Source organism: Ceratina calcarata, unplaced genomic scaffold, assembly GCF_001652005.2.
Source record: "Ceratina calcarata isolate Rehan_Ccalc_2016 unplaced genomic scaffold, ASM165200v1 scaffold12, whole genome shotgun sequence".
Lineage (NCBI taxonomy): Eukaryota > Metazoa > Arthropoda > Insecta > Hymenoptera > Apidae > Ceratina > Ceratina calcarata.
In genome coordinates, this window is record NW_017132978.1 from 836,552 (window position 1) to 856,538 (window position 19,987).

General features: G+C 43.9%; 2 protein-coding genes across 2 annotated transcripts; both read left to right on the top strand.

Annotated features, from left to right (window-relative positions):
• Positions 1-158: 158 nt before the first annotated feature.
• Positions 159-4,430, top strand: LOC113464452 (hydrocephalus-inducing protein homolog). Its single transcript, XM_026814305.1, has 11 exons — positions 159-164; positions 947-1,221; positions 1,353-1,840; positions 2,048-2,218; positions 2,362-2,534; positions 2,674-3,101; positions 3,303-3,496; positions 3,621-3,771; positions 3,904-4,058; positions 4,136-4,254; positions 4,323-4,430. The coding sequence occupies exons 1-11, from the start codon at positions 159-161 to the stop codon at positions 4,428-4,430; spliced, it is 2,268 nt and encodes a 755-aa protein (XP_026670106.1).
• Positions 4,431-4,532: 102 nt separating this feature from the next.
• LOC108625547 (hydrocephalus-inducing protein) lies at positions 4,533-17,618 on the top strand. The gene is made up of 36 exons (XM_026814310.1): positions 4,533-4,650; positions 4,711-4,806; positions 4,912-5,372; positions 5,711-5,811; positions 6,144-6,270; positions 6,381-6,491; positions 6,597-6,839; positions 6,986-7,209; positions 7,281-7,401; positions 7,565-7,701; positions 7,766-8,013; positions 8,170-8,462; positions 8,538-8,798; positions 8,939-9,263; positions 9,338-9,622; positions 9,694-9,938; positions 10,109-10,405; positions 10,482-10,770; positions 10,964-11,186; positions 11,342-11,569; positions 11,856-12,160; positions 12,391-12,550; positions 12,656-12,851; positions 12,921-13,154; positions 13,218-13,387; positions 13,449-13,653; positions 14,201-14,808; positions 14,910-15,045; positions 15,349-15,639; positions 15,723-15,935; positions 16,108-16,218; positions 16,276-16,512; positions 16,613-16,837; positions 16,913-17,058; positions 17,134-17,317; positions 17,403-17,618. Exons 1-36 carry the CDS (start codon positions 4,533-4,535, stop codon positions 17,565-17,567), a joined length of 8,019 nt encoding a protein of 2,672 aa, XP_026670111.1. The 3' UTR covers positions 17,568-17,618.
• Positions 17,619-19,987: the final 2,369 nt, after the last annotated feature.

A 19,987-nucleotide genomic window follows, 5' to 3' on the forward strand; every position in this document is an offset into this window, starting at 1 on the left:
GGATAACAACTGGTCAGCGGATCTTTATGCAAAATTAATATGCAATTTATACGAAATTTTTGTACATTCTCGTTGAACATGAAATTACGATGACGATTCGATGTTCAGGTTCGGTACAAAATTTACGAGTCAGACTCGTTAATATCTCCTCTGGAACAATGGTGGTAAATTAATTTTGCACGAACGTCCGCGGTTTACCGTGGCAATAATATCGACTTCAAATTCGTAATCAGCGACCTCGGAAACCCATGTATACTGAGTTTCGAGCTATATTTCCACCGTTCTCGTATTTTGGTCAGTTTTCCATCGGTCGTAGATCGGCGCGCACAAAAATATTGAAAATGAATGGAGCTCGGCCCATTGACCCATATAGATTACTCGGAAACGCGTACGAGGATCGATAGAATACCGTTAACTCAGCTGTGTGTAGCGGGCCAGAGCGTAGCGAGCTTTTTCTACCGTCGTCGGCGAAAAAAACCTCCTTCTTGGTAGCCAAGAACCATTGGCGTACCGATCCATTTACCGAGTTCTTTCCGGCTGTTCCATTGTCGTAATTCTCACGAAAAACATCAATTCACTTTTCCACTTCGTTGCAAGAAAAAACACGCTTACGAATAAAATGAAATAATTTTTTATACATAAATACGAAACTTCGCTTTAGAGGACTGGTGGACTGCGAATGGGAAGCGAAATTGATAAATCATTCGCGCAAGAAACCTCCGGACGAGAATCCGTTTTACGTGCAATACGAGACGAACTATTGCCCCACCGGACACTCCGAGGTTGTCCGCGTTTATTTCAAACCTCGGAAGACGGTAAAGATGATTCGAATGACAAACATAAGACTGCGATTTTTATCCATTTATATAAAAGCTCACTGCAGAGTAAAAGCGACTGCATATCGCAGTGCATCTTTTATATTCTACGCCCTCGCAAAAATCCGCAGTCTAGATACGACCTGATTATTATCAAACAAATTCCTATAACGAAATTGTTGCTCCAGTGCTACGTAGAGAGTAAACTGAAGATAAACGTGAAGATGAGCTCCGAGACGGAAACTATTGCATTGACCGGTCGCGGGATCGAAAAGAATTTAAACGTGGTAGAATCCAACATCCGATTTGTGCCGACTATACCTTTTACGGAAATTCAAGAAGTGATTTTCACAGTAGAGAACGCGTGCAACTATCCAGTGGAATTTTTCTGGCACCACTTGGACGAGTAACTGTCCTCCCTGCGCTTTTTGTTATATTCAACCCACACCCTCAACTTTCTCTCTCTCTCATATCTCCTCTGGAACAATATGACAATTGATTTGGTCCAAAAAAACCTGAGTTGATCATTTCGCTCAGAACATTTCAGATGGAGGAGTACATATCGCGAGTCCTACTGTATTACTACGACACGAAGGAGATACTATTGCCTCCCAGACAGCCCGGCGAGCCGATAGCCTGGCAGTTGGTGCAATTTTACAACCAGCTGGTGAACGAGATGGCTCACACGTTGATCGCCGACAAGCTGGAGGAGGAGGAGGGCCTGCTGGGCGAAGAAGACGTGCAATTCAAGGGCCTCGACAGGAAGAGAACGGAGAGGCGGGGCAAGTTTACGTTCAGGAAGAAATCGAGGAAACGAATCGGAAAAGCTAGTCGCCGGTTTACGGCGAGGAAGAACACGGCTAGGTCCAGTCGCCGTGGTAAGAAGAACGACGCGTTCAGCGACGTGTCCAGCGTCGAGTCGGACAGGAAGGACTGTCCACATTTTATGGACATGGACGAAGCCATGGCGGAACCTGTTCCCTTACCCACCAATGATCCCGACGAAATTCAACAGTTGCTTTATTGTAAATTGTTCACAACCAACATTTCACTTTTGACCAGTCGTAGTCTAATAATTGGTAGATCGCTTTTAACCCTTTGCACTTGCGTGTCAGGCTGACATTTGTTATAGAGCTCGTACGAAGGGTTAAAGTATTTCTTCAGATTTTTAAACTGTTCTGGAAATTCGGTCTAACCACAATGCGTCCAAGGTGTAACATTTTTCTTTCAAGGCTACATAGACACTCTGCACATGGAGCCAGATTTCCAAAAGAGAATGAAAGACCCGGTGCAAGAGCTTTTCGAGAGCATCGAACCGAGATCGAACGCGTTGAACGATCTGCAGGACAGCGCGACACCGGAGAAGAGAGTTTGCATCATTTTTCACGGAGCTCCTTTCACCGGTAGTCCATTGTAGTACACGTACCCCGGCGACGACGTCGTCTTTCTCGATCCGCTTAAGTCTAATCCTTTGATAACGACGCGGGTATGCAATCGGCGGTTGTATATATTCCTTAATTGATGACGCGCTGCTTGTATCGCCCAGAGTATCAGGAAACTGCGTGCAGGAGTGCCCGAGTGCTCGGCGTTCCTGTTCTCAGCATCGACAAAGCGATCACGGAAGTAATAGGGCTCGGCGAAAGCGCTTGCTGCATTCAGCTCAGGCAGATCATTGACGACGCGTACGAGAATTATACACAGGCTTACCAAGCATATTTGGCGGAACAAAAGTAAAATACTCCTCGTAGTACGAAATAATTTGTTATGCCAATTTTTTTACGCGAAATCACATTTCCAATTCTTCTATTCATTGGAAAATATATGTATCTACTTTTATTTAAACCACGATGGAAGAGAGCAATTGGTCGAACAGGAAGGACTCGAAATTGAATCGCCATCGAGCGTAGGAAGTCCGGATAGGAAGAAGCGATCGCCGCGTGCCAAGTCGTCGAAATCGGGTTCTTCGAAGAGCCCGAAGAGAAGCAAAACACCGAAATCTGTCCAGACCGAGGAATCAGAGTTGAAGGAGGAGTCGCTTCTTCCGCTTCGCGCGGATCCTGACCTATCGAAGGAGTTCGAAAAGATCCCTGCCTCCGATACACTGGAAATGCTGGATCCGTTGAGCAGATACGAGTACAAAATCCAAACCATTTTGTTGCTGGAGAAAATAGTAGATCCGCGTTTAACTCGCGAATCGCCGAAAGACAAAGGCGACAAGAGTCCGAGGAAACCGGAGACGTTCCTTGGTATCAGCGACGAACTGATTTCCGAAGCGCTTCAAGAAAGGTTTCTATCCTTTCACCGTTTTCCTGTAGTTCCATGAATTCATTCGTAGAATTGTACATATCAAAGCGCACGCTGTATTTCATCGTACACAGGGTGGTCCTTTAAGTAGTAGGGAAACGACTCTTTGGCCACCCTATACACGTTTCTCATAGATATTGTACGTGTATATGTGTGTGATCTTTTATTCTTCGTTTCTAAAAGATTATCCGCGGAGGATTTCAAGCCGGGTTTCGTGGCGCAGAGCTTGGAAACTAATTTCCTGCGAAGCAACACGCTAGAAGCTTTGCTCTCCTTATTGCGGATCATTGGTCATGTCGAGTACCTCCTATTCGTTACATTCCTTAACTCATTGCCTTGTTACAATAACAAACTTCAGCAAATTCAACGGAAAATCGGTAAATCGATATTTCAAACAAATAGTACTCGTATAAATATCTTCAGCATTCGAGTAATTAGTAAAAAAGATAGAAGCTTAATCTGATGTGAAATAGAAACGAAACGAAACTGTGATCTTTGCAGCGGAACAAGCGATCGATCCTGTTCGGAAGATCCAAGAGATCGATCAGATGTCGTTGTCTGAGTACGAACAGCTTCCAGAGGAAGACAGGAAAATGTATTTGGACGCATTGTTGCCAATTAAAAAAGAGGCGGCTGAGTCCAGACGAGCTCGGTTCGTCGAACGAATGATGGAACGCGCAAAGCAGAAGGTTTCATTTGCAAACGCAGACTAAAATATTTAATTATCATAATAAAATGGAAATCCGCAGATTTGAGAGAAAAAGGTGTTTCAGGGTGTTCACAGCTCTAGAAACGGGAAGGTAGCTAAGAAGAAGAAAAACGAGAAGCCAACGAAACGGTCGGCAAAGGGAACAGGCAAGAAGTCGCCGAACTCGAAACCAGCTTCCAGCAAACGCGACACGAGCAGAGCGACGAGGAGCAGAGACAGCACGAAACGAAGTGCGCAGATAATTAATTAGACTGCAGATTTTATGCATTCGTAGAGGCACTGTTGTTCTTCTACGCTTATTTTCTAGGAAAGGAAGACGTGTCTAGTGGACTGAAGAGGGTCATGGTAGCCATGGATCGATATTACTCGGATCTCTCCTCGATCGAGAACGTGATTCGAAATTGGGATCCCATAAGAAAGATTCTAGTACACTCATTTTTCTCCCATGATATTCCCTAATTTCAGATTTAATCTGATTTATTATTGAAATTTAGGAAACGCCTGCCACAACGAAGTCTAGGATGCCAAGAAGTGGCAGATCGAAAGAAATGGGTGTTTCGGGCACAGTCAGAGAAGTAATTTTTGTCTTCCTCAAAGATTAAATACAATACCAGAAGTAGCATTTATTTAAAAATGTTTAAAATCGAATTTCACATAAACTAGAAAGCAATTTTTCGATTGTTTGATCGAATTGAAACGTACAGATGCCTCTGAACAATTTCCACGTTTGGTACGTAAACTCGAAAGATCCCTGGCGAGATTCGGTATACAATCTAGTAGTCGCCCAGATGAGTGAAAATCTGTTGGCTAAATCTGCTCTACGTAAGCCACGCAACAATAGTTCATCGTTTCGAATGAATTAAATTCACACACTTTTTACAGCTACTGAAACAGCACCGGAACCAGACTTGCGACCGAAGATTTATTCCGTTCTCCGCTGGGGCGAAGTGGAAAAGCGAATGCAGAAGATTCATGGTGGCAAGTTTCACGACAATCTCGTTCCAGCCACACGTTTTAATTCATTTAACGGGCATCGTTCGACAAAATAAATTACAATTCTAATACGGTCGTTCGTAAATCCAGACATATATCAACTGGTTTCACTGACGCGGGTGTCAGAAATTTTATCGATGAACGAGTCGACGTACGTGAGCGACTTCAGCGCACATGACAGCCGGAAAATGAAAAGGAGACTCAAAGCACGTAGACAGAAGTCCGTAGGCAAGACGGAGGAGTCGACGATGAGATCGCAGAGCAGAGCAGAGGATCCTTCTCCGAGTTCACCGACGATCGTGAGCAGAGACACGAGTACCATCGCTAATTTTGAATCGTTGATCGAGGAACCCTTGAAGCCGCGATGGATTCTGCTGCCTACCGACAGTCAGAGATTTAGGATCCGCTTCCAGCCTGAGGAGACCGGCCACTACGAGGAGACCTACGCGCTGACTATCTGGGATGGCAATAACACTACCTACGAAGTGAACGTCAGCGGCGTCGCGGATATACCTAGACTAGACATGAACCCAGAAACGATATTTCCTAAAGTACGATTCCAAAGGTTCTGAAGACGCAAATCCACGATGAAGATGTTCCGTGAGATTTTTGTTCCATAAAATAAAAATGTCAGTAAAAATTTATTACTATCCTGGAAATAGTCTCACGTCCAATAGAAACACATCTGAGAAAAATCTCATGAAACGGTCTCCTTCTGGATTTCTACTTTAGACTGTAGCTTTGTATGCGAAGTAAAATTGAATAATCTTTAGTTATGCACATGCTTGCATTCTTCCGATTCTTCCGTACATTAAAATTTACTGGAAAGTGCATACAATCCGCAGTCTAGCTTGTTTTACAATTGGAAAGCTGACAAGAATCTTTTCAGACTGCTGTCGCAAAGCTGACCGAGGCCGACAGTTCTTCGTACTTTTACGACAGACAAGTGTACGATTTCGGGTCGTTATTGATTCTACGCAAAGACGTGAGGTGACCCCATTTCCATGTGTGAATCTGATAATAAATCACTTCGTACCACATTTAATTTTCATTTATAGCCCATTTCCCTTAATATTCATGCTACTAGACAATTTATGAACATCGTGCATCAGTTCGACTCATTATTAGATTCCGGATTTTGCGAATGCATAAATGCTAGGAGCCGAATGCATGATTTCACTGTCTGAACGATATCATAAATGTTTGCATTTCGCATAAAAATCCGCAGTCTAATTTTTGTTCGGAAAGAAACTTTTCTTATAAAGGACGTAACATTCTGTCTCGCGTATAAGTTTGCTAGTTTGGATCGTGTCTGTTCGCAGGGCGCACTATCGGGAGGCCAGGCTAAAGTTTTGCAACGTCTCCAAGGTGGATGCGGAGGTTCGCTTCTGGCTCGGGGAAAACAGCACCGAGTGCTTTTCCATCGAGCCCCAGGAGCTCTTTATCGCTGTGCGTTATCAGCTAACAACCCAGTTCCCGTTTAATTATTCCTAATAGTAGTAGTAGTAGTAGTAGCTACCGCTCGGGACAGCCCCTAACGAGATTCGAAATTCACGTAGCCGGGTAACTGCGCGACGCTGATCCTATCGGCCGTTGCGAACAGGCTTGGAATTATCACTGGGAAATTGTATTTGTGCGTGAGAAATAATCCGAAGGTCGACGTGATCGAAGTAAATATCTAAAAGAATCGCTTCACCTATTTTCTCAGTAAAATTTTCACCTGGATGATTTTTATTGTAAACCTTTTTGTTTTAATTGATATCGCGAAAATTCAGCTGCAATGCGAGGGCAGCAAGTTGGACATCGAGCTGGAACCGAAAGAGTTCTCCTTCGACCGCGTTCTTCTCTATAGAATGGAATATCGAACGCTGACGATTCGAAACAAAACCCCCGTGTCATTTTATTGGAGCTTCGATCCCGAGGGAGAGGCCGACCGACAGATAATGTTCGCTCCAGCCTCCGGACTGATCGAACTCCGCAGCGAGCAAAACGTCGACATCAGTTATCACGCTCTCACCGTAAGCTTTGTTTCTTTTTACAAATTCAATTCATCGTCATTGTCGACTCGACGTGTTCATAGAGAAATTCTACAAGGATAAAAGACGTGTACATACATACATCATATAAAAATCTGTTAGAATTAACACGCGGGGTTTAATGTTAGGTCGGCACGACTAAACGAACGGAGGCGAGGTTCAAAGCGTTTCTGGACGAGGACGACCGAGACCCTGTCTTCACGGATGTCGTGGTACTATCCGGGGAGACGTACGACGTCGCGGTGGACATTAATAACGCGAATCCCATCGATTTGAAATATATAAAAGTGGACTTCCCGACGAGGGCGACGTTCACAATGAGAAATCGCGGCAGCTACGAGGTGAAATATGTGTAAGAGAATCGTCCCATTTTTCTCTGCTCTGTCTCGTCGCAAGTAAAATCGGAAAGACTGGTTTTTGCAGAATCACGATGCAGGATAATAAGAAATTGGCCACGTTGAATCTGCCAGCGCATTTCAAGAAGAAACTTGAAGTCCATCCAGCCTCTGGGACCCTTCCACCGAGGAGGGAACAGATTGTAGATGTCTGTATTCCAGGAATTATATTTAATATTCACTTGTATCATATTCATGTATCGCAGCATCGTTCGCGCGTATCATTGTTGCACATAAATCATTTAATTTATCATATAAAAAATCAAGTCTCTGAGTTTTGTCAAACTGTTAATTAGAATTTTGCTAAGACAGGTGATACTGAAACCGAAGATGGAGATGACGTTGAAAGGGGCTCCGATTTTGAAATGCAATTTAGTCGACACCCTTAAAGAGACAATCGTGATTGCAGAGATACCACTTAACATTTCCTTCGTTGCGTATTACACTAGGTATACGTTTATTCTTAAAACCGCGTCAATAAATTGTAATACCTTTTTCTCGTAATGGGAATAGATTCCGCGTGTACCCGTTTCCCGTAGTGAACTTCGGAACGCTGGCCGTGTGCAGCGAGAAGACTATGTATCTGAACATTGAGAACACTGGCAAATTCCCGTTGCAATATACCATTCAGCTTCTGTACAAACATCCATCCGTGCTCTATATGAGCAATAGACCGTTGGATGAGGATACCGTAAAAAAGAATGAATTGGAGAAACACGCGGAGAAGAAGTCGAAGAAAGGGAAGAAGAAATCCGCCAGGAGCGAGAAAATCGAAACCAAGTAAATTTCTTACGATACATCTAGATGAAATGATACTCTTTCTCGAAAGATTCGAGTTTGCGTTTATCGATGAGCAAGCAAAAATAGTACAAAACATGAAGCTACGCTTTTCTTTTATTTAAAACGTAGGATTGAAGTGGATCCGCAGAAGTTGACGCTGGGACCAATGACGATATCAAAGACGGAGGGCGAGGTGGCCGTTGGTCAAACTGATAGCATCGACATCACCTGTTACCCGGAATTCGTGGGCTCGCAAGAAGAGCAGATCATCATTGTGGTCGAGGACAGCGTGCCGGAAGATAGGGAGGGGAAAACAATAACGTTGTCAGTGAATTCGTCGGTTCCCACGATCGATTTCCATGACCTGGACTTGATTTTCCAAGAGAATCACGTGGTCGACCAGATGCAAGACTTCGATTGCCCCAAAGATGTTCTTATCATCAACGCTCTTATCTCAGAACTCTTTCATACATTTATTTGAAAATAATCATAAACGCGTTTCCAGATTGGACCACACACGGTGTTTGCCCGGCAAGAGAAGTGTCTCTATTTCCGGTTCATCAGCGTGCCTAGTACTCACGTAACGTGCTTCAGATTGTACAACCATGGCGTGGTCGCTGCGTCGGTAGATATACGGTTCATACACGAAGCTCTAATGCCGAGCACAGCGAAGACCAACACTTTTGTCATAGACCCACTGAGAGAACAGATACCTCCCATGAGCCATAAAGTGTTCACCGTGTCTTTTACTCCACATATCATCGAAGTGATTATAAATACGCATTTTTAATTTCAAATAATTATGTGAAATCGTCTAAGACATCTTCTGTGACGATTATTAAAATACGATACGAGTCACGTTTATTCGATAAAATTATTCGACATGTTCTTTGAACATTTTTCTAGACGTTTCATGGGGCGTTCGAAGTATCCGTGATTCTGCCCTCGCATCTCGGACGGGACCACCTATTCATCAAACTAGTAGGAGAATCTTGCGTGCCGCAAGTGACGATCACGGAACCGGTCCACGGAGTACGAGAATGGCCAACTTTGAACTTTCCCCGAACCCTGATCGACGAGAGCAGCTTCCGATGCTTCGTCATGGAAAACGTCGGTTGCATCAAAGCAAAGGTCATCGTGGAAATCGAGGAGGACCTGAGCAACGTGTTCGCTTTCAGCGCATGCTTGGACACGCAGCCTCTGTTACAAGTTTGGGACGAATACTGCGACGGTATCTTAACGATTTTTGCAGGGCATTGTCATTTTTCATAATTACGCAAATCAGTTATAAAGTGTTACTTGTAGAACCGCACGACCGATGCACCGTGGTTCGCTTGGCACCTGGGAACGTGGGTCGCTTCAAAGTAACTTTCTCACCGACACAAGTCGGAAAAGATTACGGAAAGATTCGACTACAAATAGTAGACAATCCATACGAGAACTTGATGATCAATCTTGAAGGAGAGTGCTACGTGGAACTGATCGTTCTCAAAGGTTTACAGCTCGATGACAGCAAACGGAAACTGTCGGCGAGACAAGAAACGCGTAAATCGCGAAAAGCTATGTCCAAGCAAACTTCTTTGGCTTCGGGTAAATCAGGCGTTTTTCATCACGTGGAGAATTTTATGATTCTACAATTTGATTTAAACGCACTTTGACAGCTACGAGCAGTTCGATGTATCCGTTGTCTCTGACCTACGTCCTCGATTACGAGCTCTGTTTCATTGGGAAGATGTACAAAAAGACGTTCAGTGTTATCAATAAATCGACAGACCGGTGGTTCCGTTTTCAATGGAGCGCGCACCCCCACGTTGTATTCGAGCCATCCATTGGACACATCAAGTACCTCACGTCCAAGGAGAACGTGGTCACCTTTCTGGCAGGAGAACCTACCAATCACGAGAACGTATGTTCACAAAACGAAACCTGTTGTCTACGAATCGTGAGCGAAATATCAGCTATTGTACCAGCTACTTAAATATACATTAAACTGAAGATTGATCACGTCCAGAACTATCCTGAATTTCATCGAAGGCCGATTATATCATTTTCTAAAGATCCTTTCTCGTATCGCAGACTCGAATCGAATGCCTGATATGTGAGATCACTGTAGAAGATCCAACGACTGACATGGCTTGGGACGACAGGCAAACGGAAGTAAAGTGGGAGAAGATACATCCCGATTTAATGCACGAAATAAGCGACGTGGAGCTGATGAAGAAGAAGCTCATAGCACCGACTATCGAAGCCAAGCACGAAGTTATTCCCGGAACGGGAAAGAGCATTCAACTGCTGTTATCCGCCACTGTCGCGTATTCGGAATACTTGTGTTCCGTCCAGGAGATTTATTTCAAAGACACCCTTATGTTCCAAGTCCGCCTTTCACGAATTGACTAATTAAGTTATTCTTGAATGAACGAGAGAAGCGTTACATTACAATTTCGTTCAGGTCAGAGAGTACAAGTTCACCCTGTCGAACCCGGGAATCGTGAACACCGTCTACGCATGGAAGGTGAACATGGACGAACAGTATCCGAAGAGGCATATCGGCGACGGTTCGAGCGCGAATTCCAGGCCGAGAACCGCGGACGATTACTCGTCCGTGCAGCAGTCGAGGTCGTCCAGAGGAATTTTCTCCGCAAAATCCGAGCCGCGTTATAAAAATGCCAAGGAGAATGAGAAAAGCGTGGGTGACAGTACGAACGTCATGTCGAGACAATGCACGTCGTTCGCTTCCGGTAATGTATTAGACAATGTTCGTTTATACTAATCGGTACTGTTGGATTTCGGGTTCACGAGATAAAAACGGCACTTAACAGAGACTTACAAAAAATTATTTTTTTTTTTATTTTTGTGAATTATAATTGTAAAAGCAATTTGTGAGATTATTCGTGGAGAAACTGCTTCACGGAGCAACGTTGATGATTCTAGATAGTGTGGATATGAAAACAGCCTCGAGCACGAAGATGTCGGATCTTTTCAGCAGCACCGCCGGCATGTCGGAAAGAACCACCGACAGCTGGCTGGAAGGCGACGATCTGCCATTCTCGATTAGCCCCGAGATAGGAATTATACCGCCCGGACAGTCCGTGGAATCTACATTGACGTTCTCACCGAAGGATGTGTTCTATTACAAGGCATACCTCACGTGCAAGTACGATTGTGCAAGAGAATAAATTAATAATACTTTATGTAAGAACGTCAGGGTCTTAGAGTCGTCGCAATCCTTACCTACTAATAATAAGAGTCTTCTGACGATCTGTTTAAATGATCATTTTTTTTAAACGATCTTATCTTCGTTTTACGCAGGATGGATAATCTCGACCCGAAACGAGCAACTCTGACGATTCCCATCATGGCTAGAAGTTTGTTGCCCTATTGTCACTTCGACGTGCAGGAGAGCGACTACGTAACAAGCGGGAGACGGGATCCGACGCGACCCGGTCCCGTGGGTTACGAGATAGACGATCCCACATTGTGGCAGAACATCAGGGTAATCGAATTTAAAGTGGTCGGCGTTGGCAGGACTCACGTGAAGTAAGCATTGAACGTACCGCCGTCTTGTTTCAATCAAGTGCATAACAAATTACGTCGGTCTCGTTTGCATTCGTCGTGGATACGCGGGAAATTAATTAGAACCGGCGGAACAGTCGGTGGAAATCCGCGCACGTCTCTGCGGTTTCGGAAACTCGACGCCTCCATCGATCCAACGCAGTTTAATAAATTTTCGTCAATTATTCGACAAATTGTTTCATTCTTCACTCCTTCCGCCCTCGTTCCATCAAAATTGCTAACTGATTTCTTTAATTCTCTCTAACTTCAGAAGATTCCATCTTATCAATCCAACGGTGGATGATTATCGCTTCTCGTGGAGGGACCGAACGCCCCGTAAGACCGACGAGATATCGAATTTTCACTGCACGGTATCGGAGGGCTTTGCTGAACGCGGGAAACGTACCGACTTGGCGTTCACGTTTTTGGCAGAAGACGTGGGCGTCTTCGAATCCTTCTGGCTCTTCTCCATCGAGAGATACAATCTCGAGTGCCTTTTCTTGGTCGCCGGCGTCGTGACCGAGCCCTCGGTGCACTGCCTCACGGTTCACGTGAAACTGAAGCCAACAATCTTGGGTCAGGACTTGAAATATTCTTCCTGTCAACCGCGAACGTGGTTCACTTTTTTCATACTCTGTTCAAACTCAACCGATTCTTATCAACAGACTTCTATGCAAATTTAAGAGACGCAGGGTAGATAGAAATTTCGTTCAAAAATATGCAGTCAACTTAAATGAACGAACAAAATTTGATCAGCGTATTTCTTCAATTTTATTCCTCCTCTCCCATTCCTATCATCGTTCCAGGATTTAACGTGAAGGACTCGATAAAACTGTTGAACAACGAGGACTGTCACTTAGATTTTAAAATAGTCGAGGAGTCGTTGTACTCCGAGGGTAAATACCAAAAGCTGAGCGTCACCCCGATGAGCGGAACTCTCGTTCCGAAGAGCGAGCTGTACCTCTGGTAACTCCCTGTTTAATAATAATTAAGTGGGAGACGGTTTTGTCCCTAATTCCCGTGTTCGCGATTCCGCTGCGCGGAGAATGGCACGTTTTAATTCGTCCGTAGGGTCGAGTACCATCCAACCCGGGTCGGCGAATTCCACTTTTCCATTCAGTGCGCCGTGAACCTGATGAAAAGCCCGTTGACGATCTTTGTGACCGCCTCCGTTTACGACATCGTGTCCTCGGTCTCGTATTGCAAGCCGAACGGCGAAGTCGTGCAAGCTTCCGAGGATAAAGAAAACGTCATCGACCTGGGCAGGGTGAACGGACTTTCCGAAATTTTACAAACCGGATAAAAGCCAATCGTTTAAATTACTTTTATTCCGAAGATAACTCTGGAAATGCCTGTCGCGATCAAGTTCGAGCTGACGAACACGGGCAAAGTGTCGTTCTATTATACGTGGGACCTGGGTATGACACCGGAAATGGAATGCAAAAATCTGTACTCTTTGACGATGCCTCACAGACAGAGCCACTTGGCTATCGGAGACCGTGCCGTTTGTTCTTTGACACTGACGGCACGTCAGAAAGTCGCTATAAAAGATCACTGCGTCCTCCTGCAGGTAGTTCGGTCGCATCGAATATTTAAATTCAATGAATACCGTTTCCCTCGTAAACCATTCCAGATTTCCAATGGTCCCGCTTACAAATTCATATTAAAAGCTTGTTCCAAGAGGCCCGGCGTCGACTTCAGCTTTAATCGCTACGACTTCGGACCTTGTTACGTTCAACAGAACAACGCTGTCTCCTATTACACGGATCTGTGTTTAACGAACACCGAGAACGTCCCGTTCGTGTTAGTAGAGAAATTAATTCCCGGTCTAAATACCTTTGATTATTTCGATCATTAACTGCAGGATCGAATGCGCTTTTGAAGAGCAGCCGCACTTGTCCGTCGACCTCAACTGCATTTCCGAAGCTTTGGCTCCCCATTCGACGATCTCGATACCTATAGTTTTCCGACCATTGAAAGAAACCAAGTATCGCGACTGTCTGGTATTCACGATCAATTCCACGAACGAGAAGAAAATAATGATTACCGGCGAGGGTATCGGCTACAGGGTAAGTCATGCTTGTTAAAACTTTTGACAAGCGAGGCTGCTCGCGCCAGCTTGTTCCCAAGATTTGTTCTAAAGTACACCCGAGGTACAAATGGTGCATCTACCCTGTATTTAATCGATTTCACTCTCTTCTTCATTGTAGAATTGCATTTATAAAGATTAGCCCTGTTCTGTACGAAACTGCGCTTATCATAGTCGAATATTTAAACAAATACATATTTTTCCACACGTTATTTTACATAAAGATTTGTTAATTGATTTATGAATGGTCGTTGAAACAGAAGTTACAACATCGCGTGCGTCTACTAATTTTATTAGAGGCTAAACGTGTTTAAGTAGTACAACTCAATATTTGCTCCCCACTGAAAACTCGTCAAACTTGAATTAGATTGTATTACAAACGCGACAAGTTCTGAGCGTGTTGCACTTCGAATTGTCTTCAGATCTCTCCGTCGAATCCCACTGCTGATCTCATTAAAACACGTTCAAGTGGCGCGAGTCAATGTTGGATCCGCCACCAAAGAGGAGATCCATAAAATGAGAGTTAGATTCTCTCCACTGTTGCTGTGTGCATTTTGAATCGTCTTCAGATCCGTCTGGTGAATCCTCATGAGAAGTCGATCGATCTGGGCAGCGTGCCCCCCTCGAAGAGCGTGACGAAGAAGATCCCAGTGGTGAACGAAGGCCTGGCGCCAGTCGAGCTCAAGTTCGATCTAATGAAGGACCTCAACGTCTACGATGAATATCGGGAACGTGTCATTTCCTGCGAAACGAAGCCGGAAGTGATCGTCGAAATGGAGAAAGCCTCCATCATGGAGACCAAACGTTCGTGGACCGTCGACTGCAAGCTCTACACCAGCGAGCCGACGCTCTCCGAAGTTCTGAAGATCAAACCGTCGACCAGTATCACTTTGAAACCGAACAGGAAAATGAACGTGTTGGTCACGTTCAAGCCTACGTCGAGAATGAAACCTTTCACGGCGAAAGTGGCTGCCCAAACGGCGTCCACGATCCTACCGTTGTTCCTGTTACGAGGAAGCTGCGTCGGGGCCGAGTTCAGATTGAACAGGGCTCACATACCCTTCGGTACGATCGTTCAGGGTTGCTCGGAGGAGACTAAAGTGATTCTGATGAACACCGGTGACCTGGGCTCGAGGTTCGTAAAATGTATTCCACCGGTCGAACGAATCAATCTAATTTAAGATAGTGGTATTCTATGCACGATGGGTTCCGATGTTTCCGCATGAATTTGTTCAGATTTAAATGGAACACGTCGAAATTGCCGGGTGATTTTCAAATAACTCCCATGTCTGGCTACTGCTCCGCTGGAATGGACGTCGGTTTCGTAGTGAAATTCCAGCCAGTAGAACAGCGGGGCTTAATTGAGGGTGAGGTGAGTTCGTGATCCCGTTTCCCGGCCGCGAAATATGTCAAATAATCTCTTAATGAGACCTGGCTCGCGCGCGCTCTCTCCACTGCAGTTCGGATTAAAAATTGTTCTGAACTCTCCAAAGTAATTGAAACTTCCAATTATTTTCGTAACAACACGACGCAGTCGATAAAACGTGTAGACCAGGGGTGGGCGAGATTCATTGAAGATTCTTGAACTGGAAAAGAGCCACATTTTTTCAAATTCTGTTCAAGATTGATAAAAAAAGATTTTTATTAAAATGAATGAATTGACAATTTTTGGTAGGCGACGATAGAAATTGAGAAATACGAAACGTTGAAAGTGAAGATTACTGGGGCGTGCAGTAAGCTGCCTCAGCCGATCGAAACCATCCGGTTTGAGTGTCTGGTCCGAGAGAAACATACGCGATCGGTGGTAGTAATGAACGATTCTAATCTACCATGGAAGCTGAAACCCCAAGTAACCGGCGATTACTTCTCCGTCGACGAGATTCTACAGATACCCCCGCAGCAATACGCTCCTTGCAACGTTACTTATTCGCCCCTCGTTATGAACACAGAAAACTCTCTGCACACGGTAAACAAATATAATAACCACAGGTGAAATGATTATAATACACTGGCGAGAGACTTCAGATTTGGAATTCTGATTTTTTCCAGGGATTCTTGGTATTAAAATCTTTGGACGACAATCTGTATTTACTGTATTTACTAAGTGGTAGAAGCCTGCCTCCGCAGGTCGTAGCTAAAATTGTTCGCCAAATCCCAGCGAAAACGAAGTACACGGAGCTGCTGCCAGTTCGTAATTGGTTGGACACTCAGCAACGATTCCATTGCGAGATACAGTTATTGAAAGAAGACGATGACGAAGAGGTTCCATTGAATTATTATCATCGGATAGATGAATCTACAGGGTGAACCACGAATCGTGATCGATAGAGATTACTCTGTCATTAGTAGTCCGATCGAAAATGATTTTATCGCGATTCGTGGTGCACGCTGTATAGTCTAATAAGTATTTGCTCATCCAACTTTTTTGGGATAGATTCCCCTGCACAGTTTCGTGGGCAACGAAAGAATCGACGTACCAGCGAACAGCCAGCGAGACTATCGCGCAGTGTTCCACTGCTACAAAGAGTGGAACGTCTGTTTCAGGGTAAGTTAATTAACAGATTTGCGATCTTATGTATTCATAGGAAACTACATGGTATAGGTGACGTTCTCGAACGAAGAGAAGGAATATCAATTCTACGAGATAGAGTACGAAGTGACCGAACCTGAAGTGATCGAATCGATCAAATTGACGACTCCAGCTCGATCTCAAATCTGTTATTCCCTGAAACTGGAGAACCCGCTAGAAGAGCAACCAGTCGTCTACACGCTAGATTGCGATTACCCATTCATCACGATTGACCGCAAACAAACAAAACCCATCCCACCATTGTCACAAGCGAGTGTTCATTCTATACATTTATGTAAAACAATGAATTCGTTCACAACGTCTACTGATTTTAATTACAGATATCATTCTGCTTTGTATCTTTTTTCAGCTATTTGTCGCTATAGACTACAATTCACCGCTACCAGCCGAAGAATCTGTAATGTTGAACGTCTTTAACGAGATATTAGGAGTCTTCCCATACGAATTACGATTGAAAGCCACCCCCGCCCCTCCAGAGAAGGTGACTCGTGTCAGTACGACGTTAGGGAGTTCACACGCTTTCAGTCTTTCAATCAAAAACCTCATTGATAGTAACACGAAATTCATGATCGAGGTACGTAGCTCGCAATAGCAAAGAATGTCTGGTCGCAGTTACGCAATGAAACACAATTCGATTTTTATTTTACAGTTGGACAGCGACTCTTTCATGTGTCCAAAGAGCGTTCAAGTGAAAGGGTTGAGCGACGGGATAATCGAAGTAGTCTACGAACCGTGTGACGTAGAAAATGTTACTGCAACGTTGGTAGCAACGTCGAAGGTTGCTGGACAGTTCATGTGAGAATTCGTCAAAACGATTTATCATCGTATCACGATTCGATGAATCAACGTTTTGTTATTCGTACGTTCAAGATTCCCACTGATAGGCTCCTGCAGTCTACCGAGACCCATGGGTCCATACGTGGTTACTCGAACTTCTTCCACGGTGATACAATTTAAGAACGTATTCAGAGAAGGAAAAACTTTTGACTTCGTCGTGGACGTTCCGGCATATTTCACGGTGACCACTCCGACGCCAACGTTAGAATCTAAACAAGTACGAGACGAACCCGTTTCACGAAACGAGGGATTTTTATGCAAAATAATTTCTGGTTTTAATTTGTAAATTTATTTTTATTCAGAGCATCGATGTCGAAATCGATATTCGAGAGGACGAAATGGACGGTGAAGAATCCATGGACGAAAAGTATCCCGTTACTGGCAAACTAATAATCTACTGCACCGATCCTGTATTTTCCCACATAAAATGGATATACTACTTGAGAGGAGTTTTCGATGAAACGTAAATCAATTTTTCTAGCCTTTAGATATTGCAACTGTGAATGTAATAAATATATACTTAACCACTGATGTTTCGTTACGCCTGAAGCTATAGCCAGCGAATTCACGAAGAGCATACGGGTTCCAGATCCGAAGGAGTTTTAATCTCCGGATAGTAAAATCATCTTCTTTCGTTTCCAACTGAGTCCTCGCATATAAAATATCACTCGATTCAATTCCATCTATAGACTTATCTCTGAAATGAATATTCCACATAATCGACATTGACACAGATCTCGTAACACGGATGCCTACTAATTGCCTTCATCAACACCAATGATCAATGAATTATAACGCGTTTCCGTTATCCTTCTTTGCCATAAAAAACTGAACCAGAATATGCAAATCCGGTGTGTCGCTGCGCGAGCAAACGGAACGGTGCGTGATCGTCACGTAAGCGTGGCATTGGGTTTTTCTCGGCAGCCATCGAATTTCGACTCGCGTTCCACGCGACACGCTCTCGCGACTGGCGATGAGTCATCAAGGCGAATCGAGTGAATGAAAGGTTTCGCGGTCTCGTTTCGTAAGAACGTATCGACGAGTTCCGTATCACTCGAGGCGTTTGACCCGACCCAGAGCACTTGAATCTGCTCTCTCTTACACAACCAGATCGTACTCACATAATAATCTTACATACGTATCAAACGTATGGAAGTTTAGCGATGAATTTCTAACGATACGTGAACTCCTGATTTTTCACACATTTTACAACTACGTGAGCAAATCTTGTTTATTTAAATCTGTCTTCCCCGAAGCGTGATCGACTGTTGGATACAACGCAGCGATAATAAAATCTCTACAGGAGATGGGAGATAAAAATGCAAAACGCGAAATCGAAATGATTTTTCTATAGACGCTTATCGTGATTCAGAGAACGGGATTTCCAGTTCGAATCTAATTGGAAGTCCCCTCGCGAGAATTCCGGAATTCTAAACATCGGTTCAAGGTGTATGATTGGGAGGATGTCCAGCGGGCCGTCTATTAAATCGCGACGCTTCCGGTGTCCATACGTCACAATAATAGGACTGACGTAGCCGGAGACGAGACACGATTATTTTTTGCGAATGATTTACGCGTTTACTCCGTAATGAGTGTATCTTAGTAAGAAATTTTCTTTAAATCACCGAAACCGCAATTGTTCTTCCGTCGAAATAAATCACTGAGAGGAACGCCGCCGTAGCTCATTGTCAGCGTTTTCCCGCTAATAGAATTAATTGCAGATAACGACGCGATAGCCGAGAATGATTGTTATTAAAAACAAAATAATTAATCTCACGCTAAGGTAATCGATCATAAAACTTCGTCTTCCTCCTCCGACGAGAATTACCAGTTTTCATGTCCCGTAATAATTGCATTTATCGCATCGAATTATCGTGATCGTCGAAACGCGTGAAATTATTATCGAGTGGACGGACTGTTCGTCCGGCAGGCTTATTTCTCGCCCCTCAAATCAACCGGTTCCTACCTTCATTTGCATAATCGCGAAGACCCGTTTGCTATTGCGAAGGAGACGATCACGGTCACGTGCGTGTTCGTCTTTTTTTTTTTATCGAAATTTCGAACGTCTGAATAGATTGACTAGAATCAAAATGAAGTATTATAATTTTGTTGAACTTCGGTAATAATATATATATATTATACCGAATACACGACAAACTCTTTTAATGAAATTTGTAGTCTACTAATATTATATAACAATGATCGATTCTTTATTGAACGTCTATTAGTCTTATGGAGTCTGCTAAATATTGGATCTGATCTTCGGAGTACGGATTCATAATGGAAATTGGCTTGGTCCCATGAAATTACGATCAAACAGTGAGAACACATATTAGAAACTCGACGATGATAAATACTTTTAGAAGAGAACAATGAGGCCTTTACGAAAGCTAAGTTTTGCAAGCGTCGGACATTCTTTTTTGCGAAAGGATTTCGATGTAAGATATCCCGTGGTCATGTATCCTTGTCCTCAGAATCAGTGCTTACGTCAATACCGTTTCTGGTTTCCGAGCAAGACGCCATATTTTAGAATCCGGTCGAAGACAAAATTGAGCATCACGAATTAATGCGCAGACAATGTAAATACAAAAATATGCGAAATAGAAAAAACTGTATGCATCTAAATGATAAACAGTGTTAAGCTGCTACCATTAGAATCTGCAGGCCACTGATTACCGAGAAAAGTTCCTTGACCTAGTAACGAGACCTCATCGGGTCAAGATTGCAGAAGTCTGCTTGCGAACTGGCGAACGCCTTTGCGTTCATCCAGCGAACGTGATCACCGTGTCTGTATCATCGGAATTCCCACTGTCATTCGACGTACCGATGTCCGTTTCAATTATCGCCGGACATTTTCAAATCGAACTCTTCGAGATTCAGGCATGTT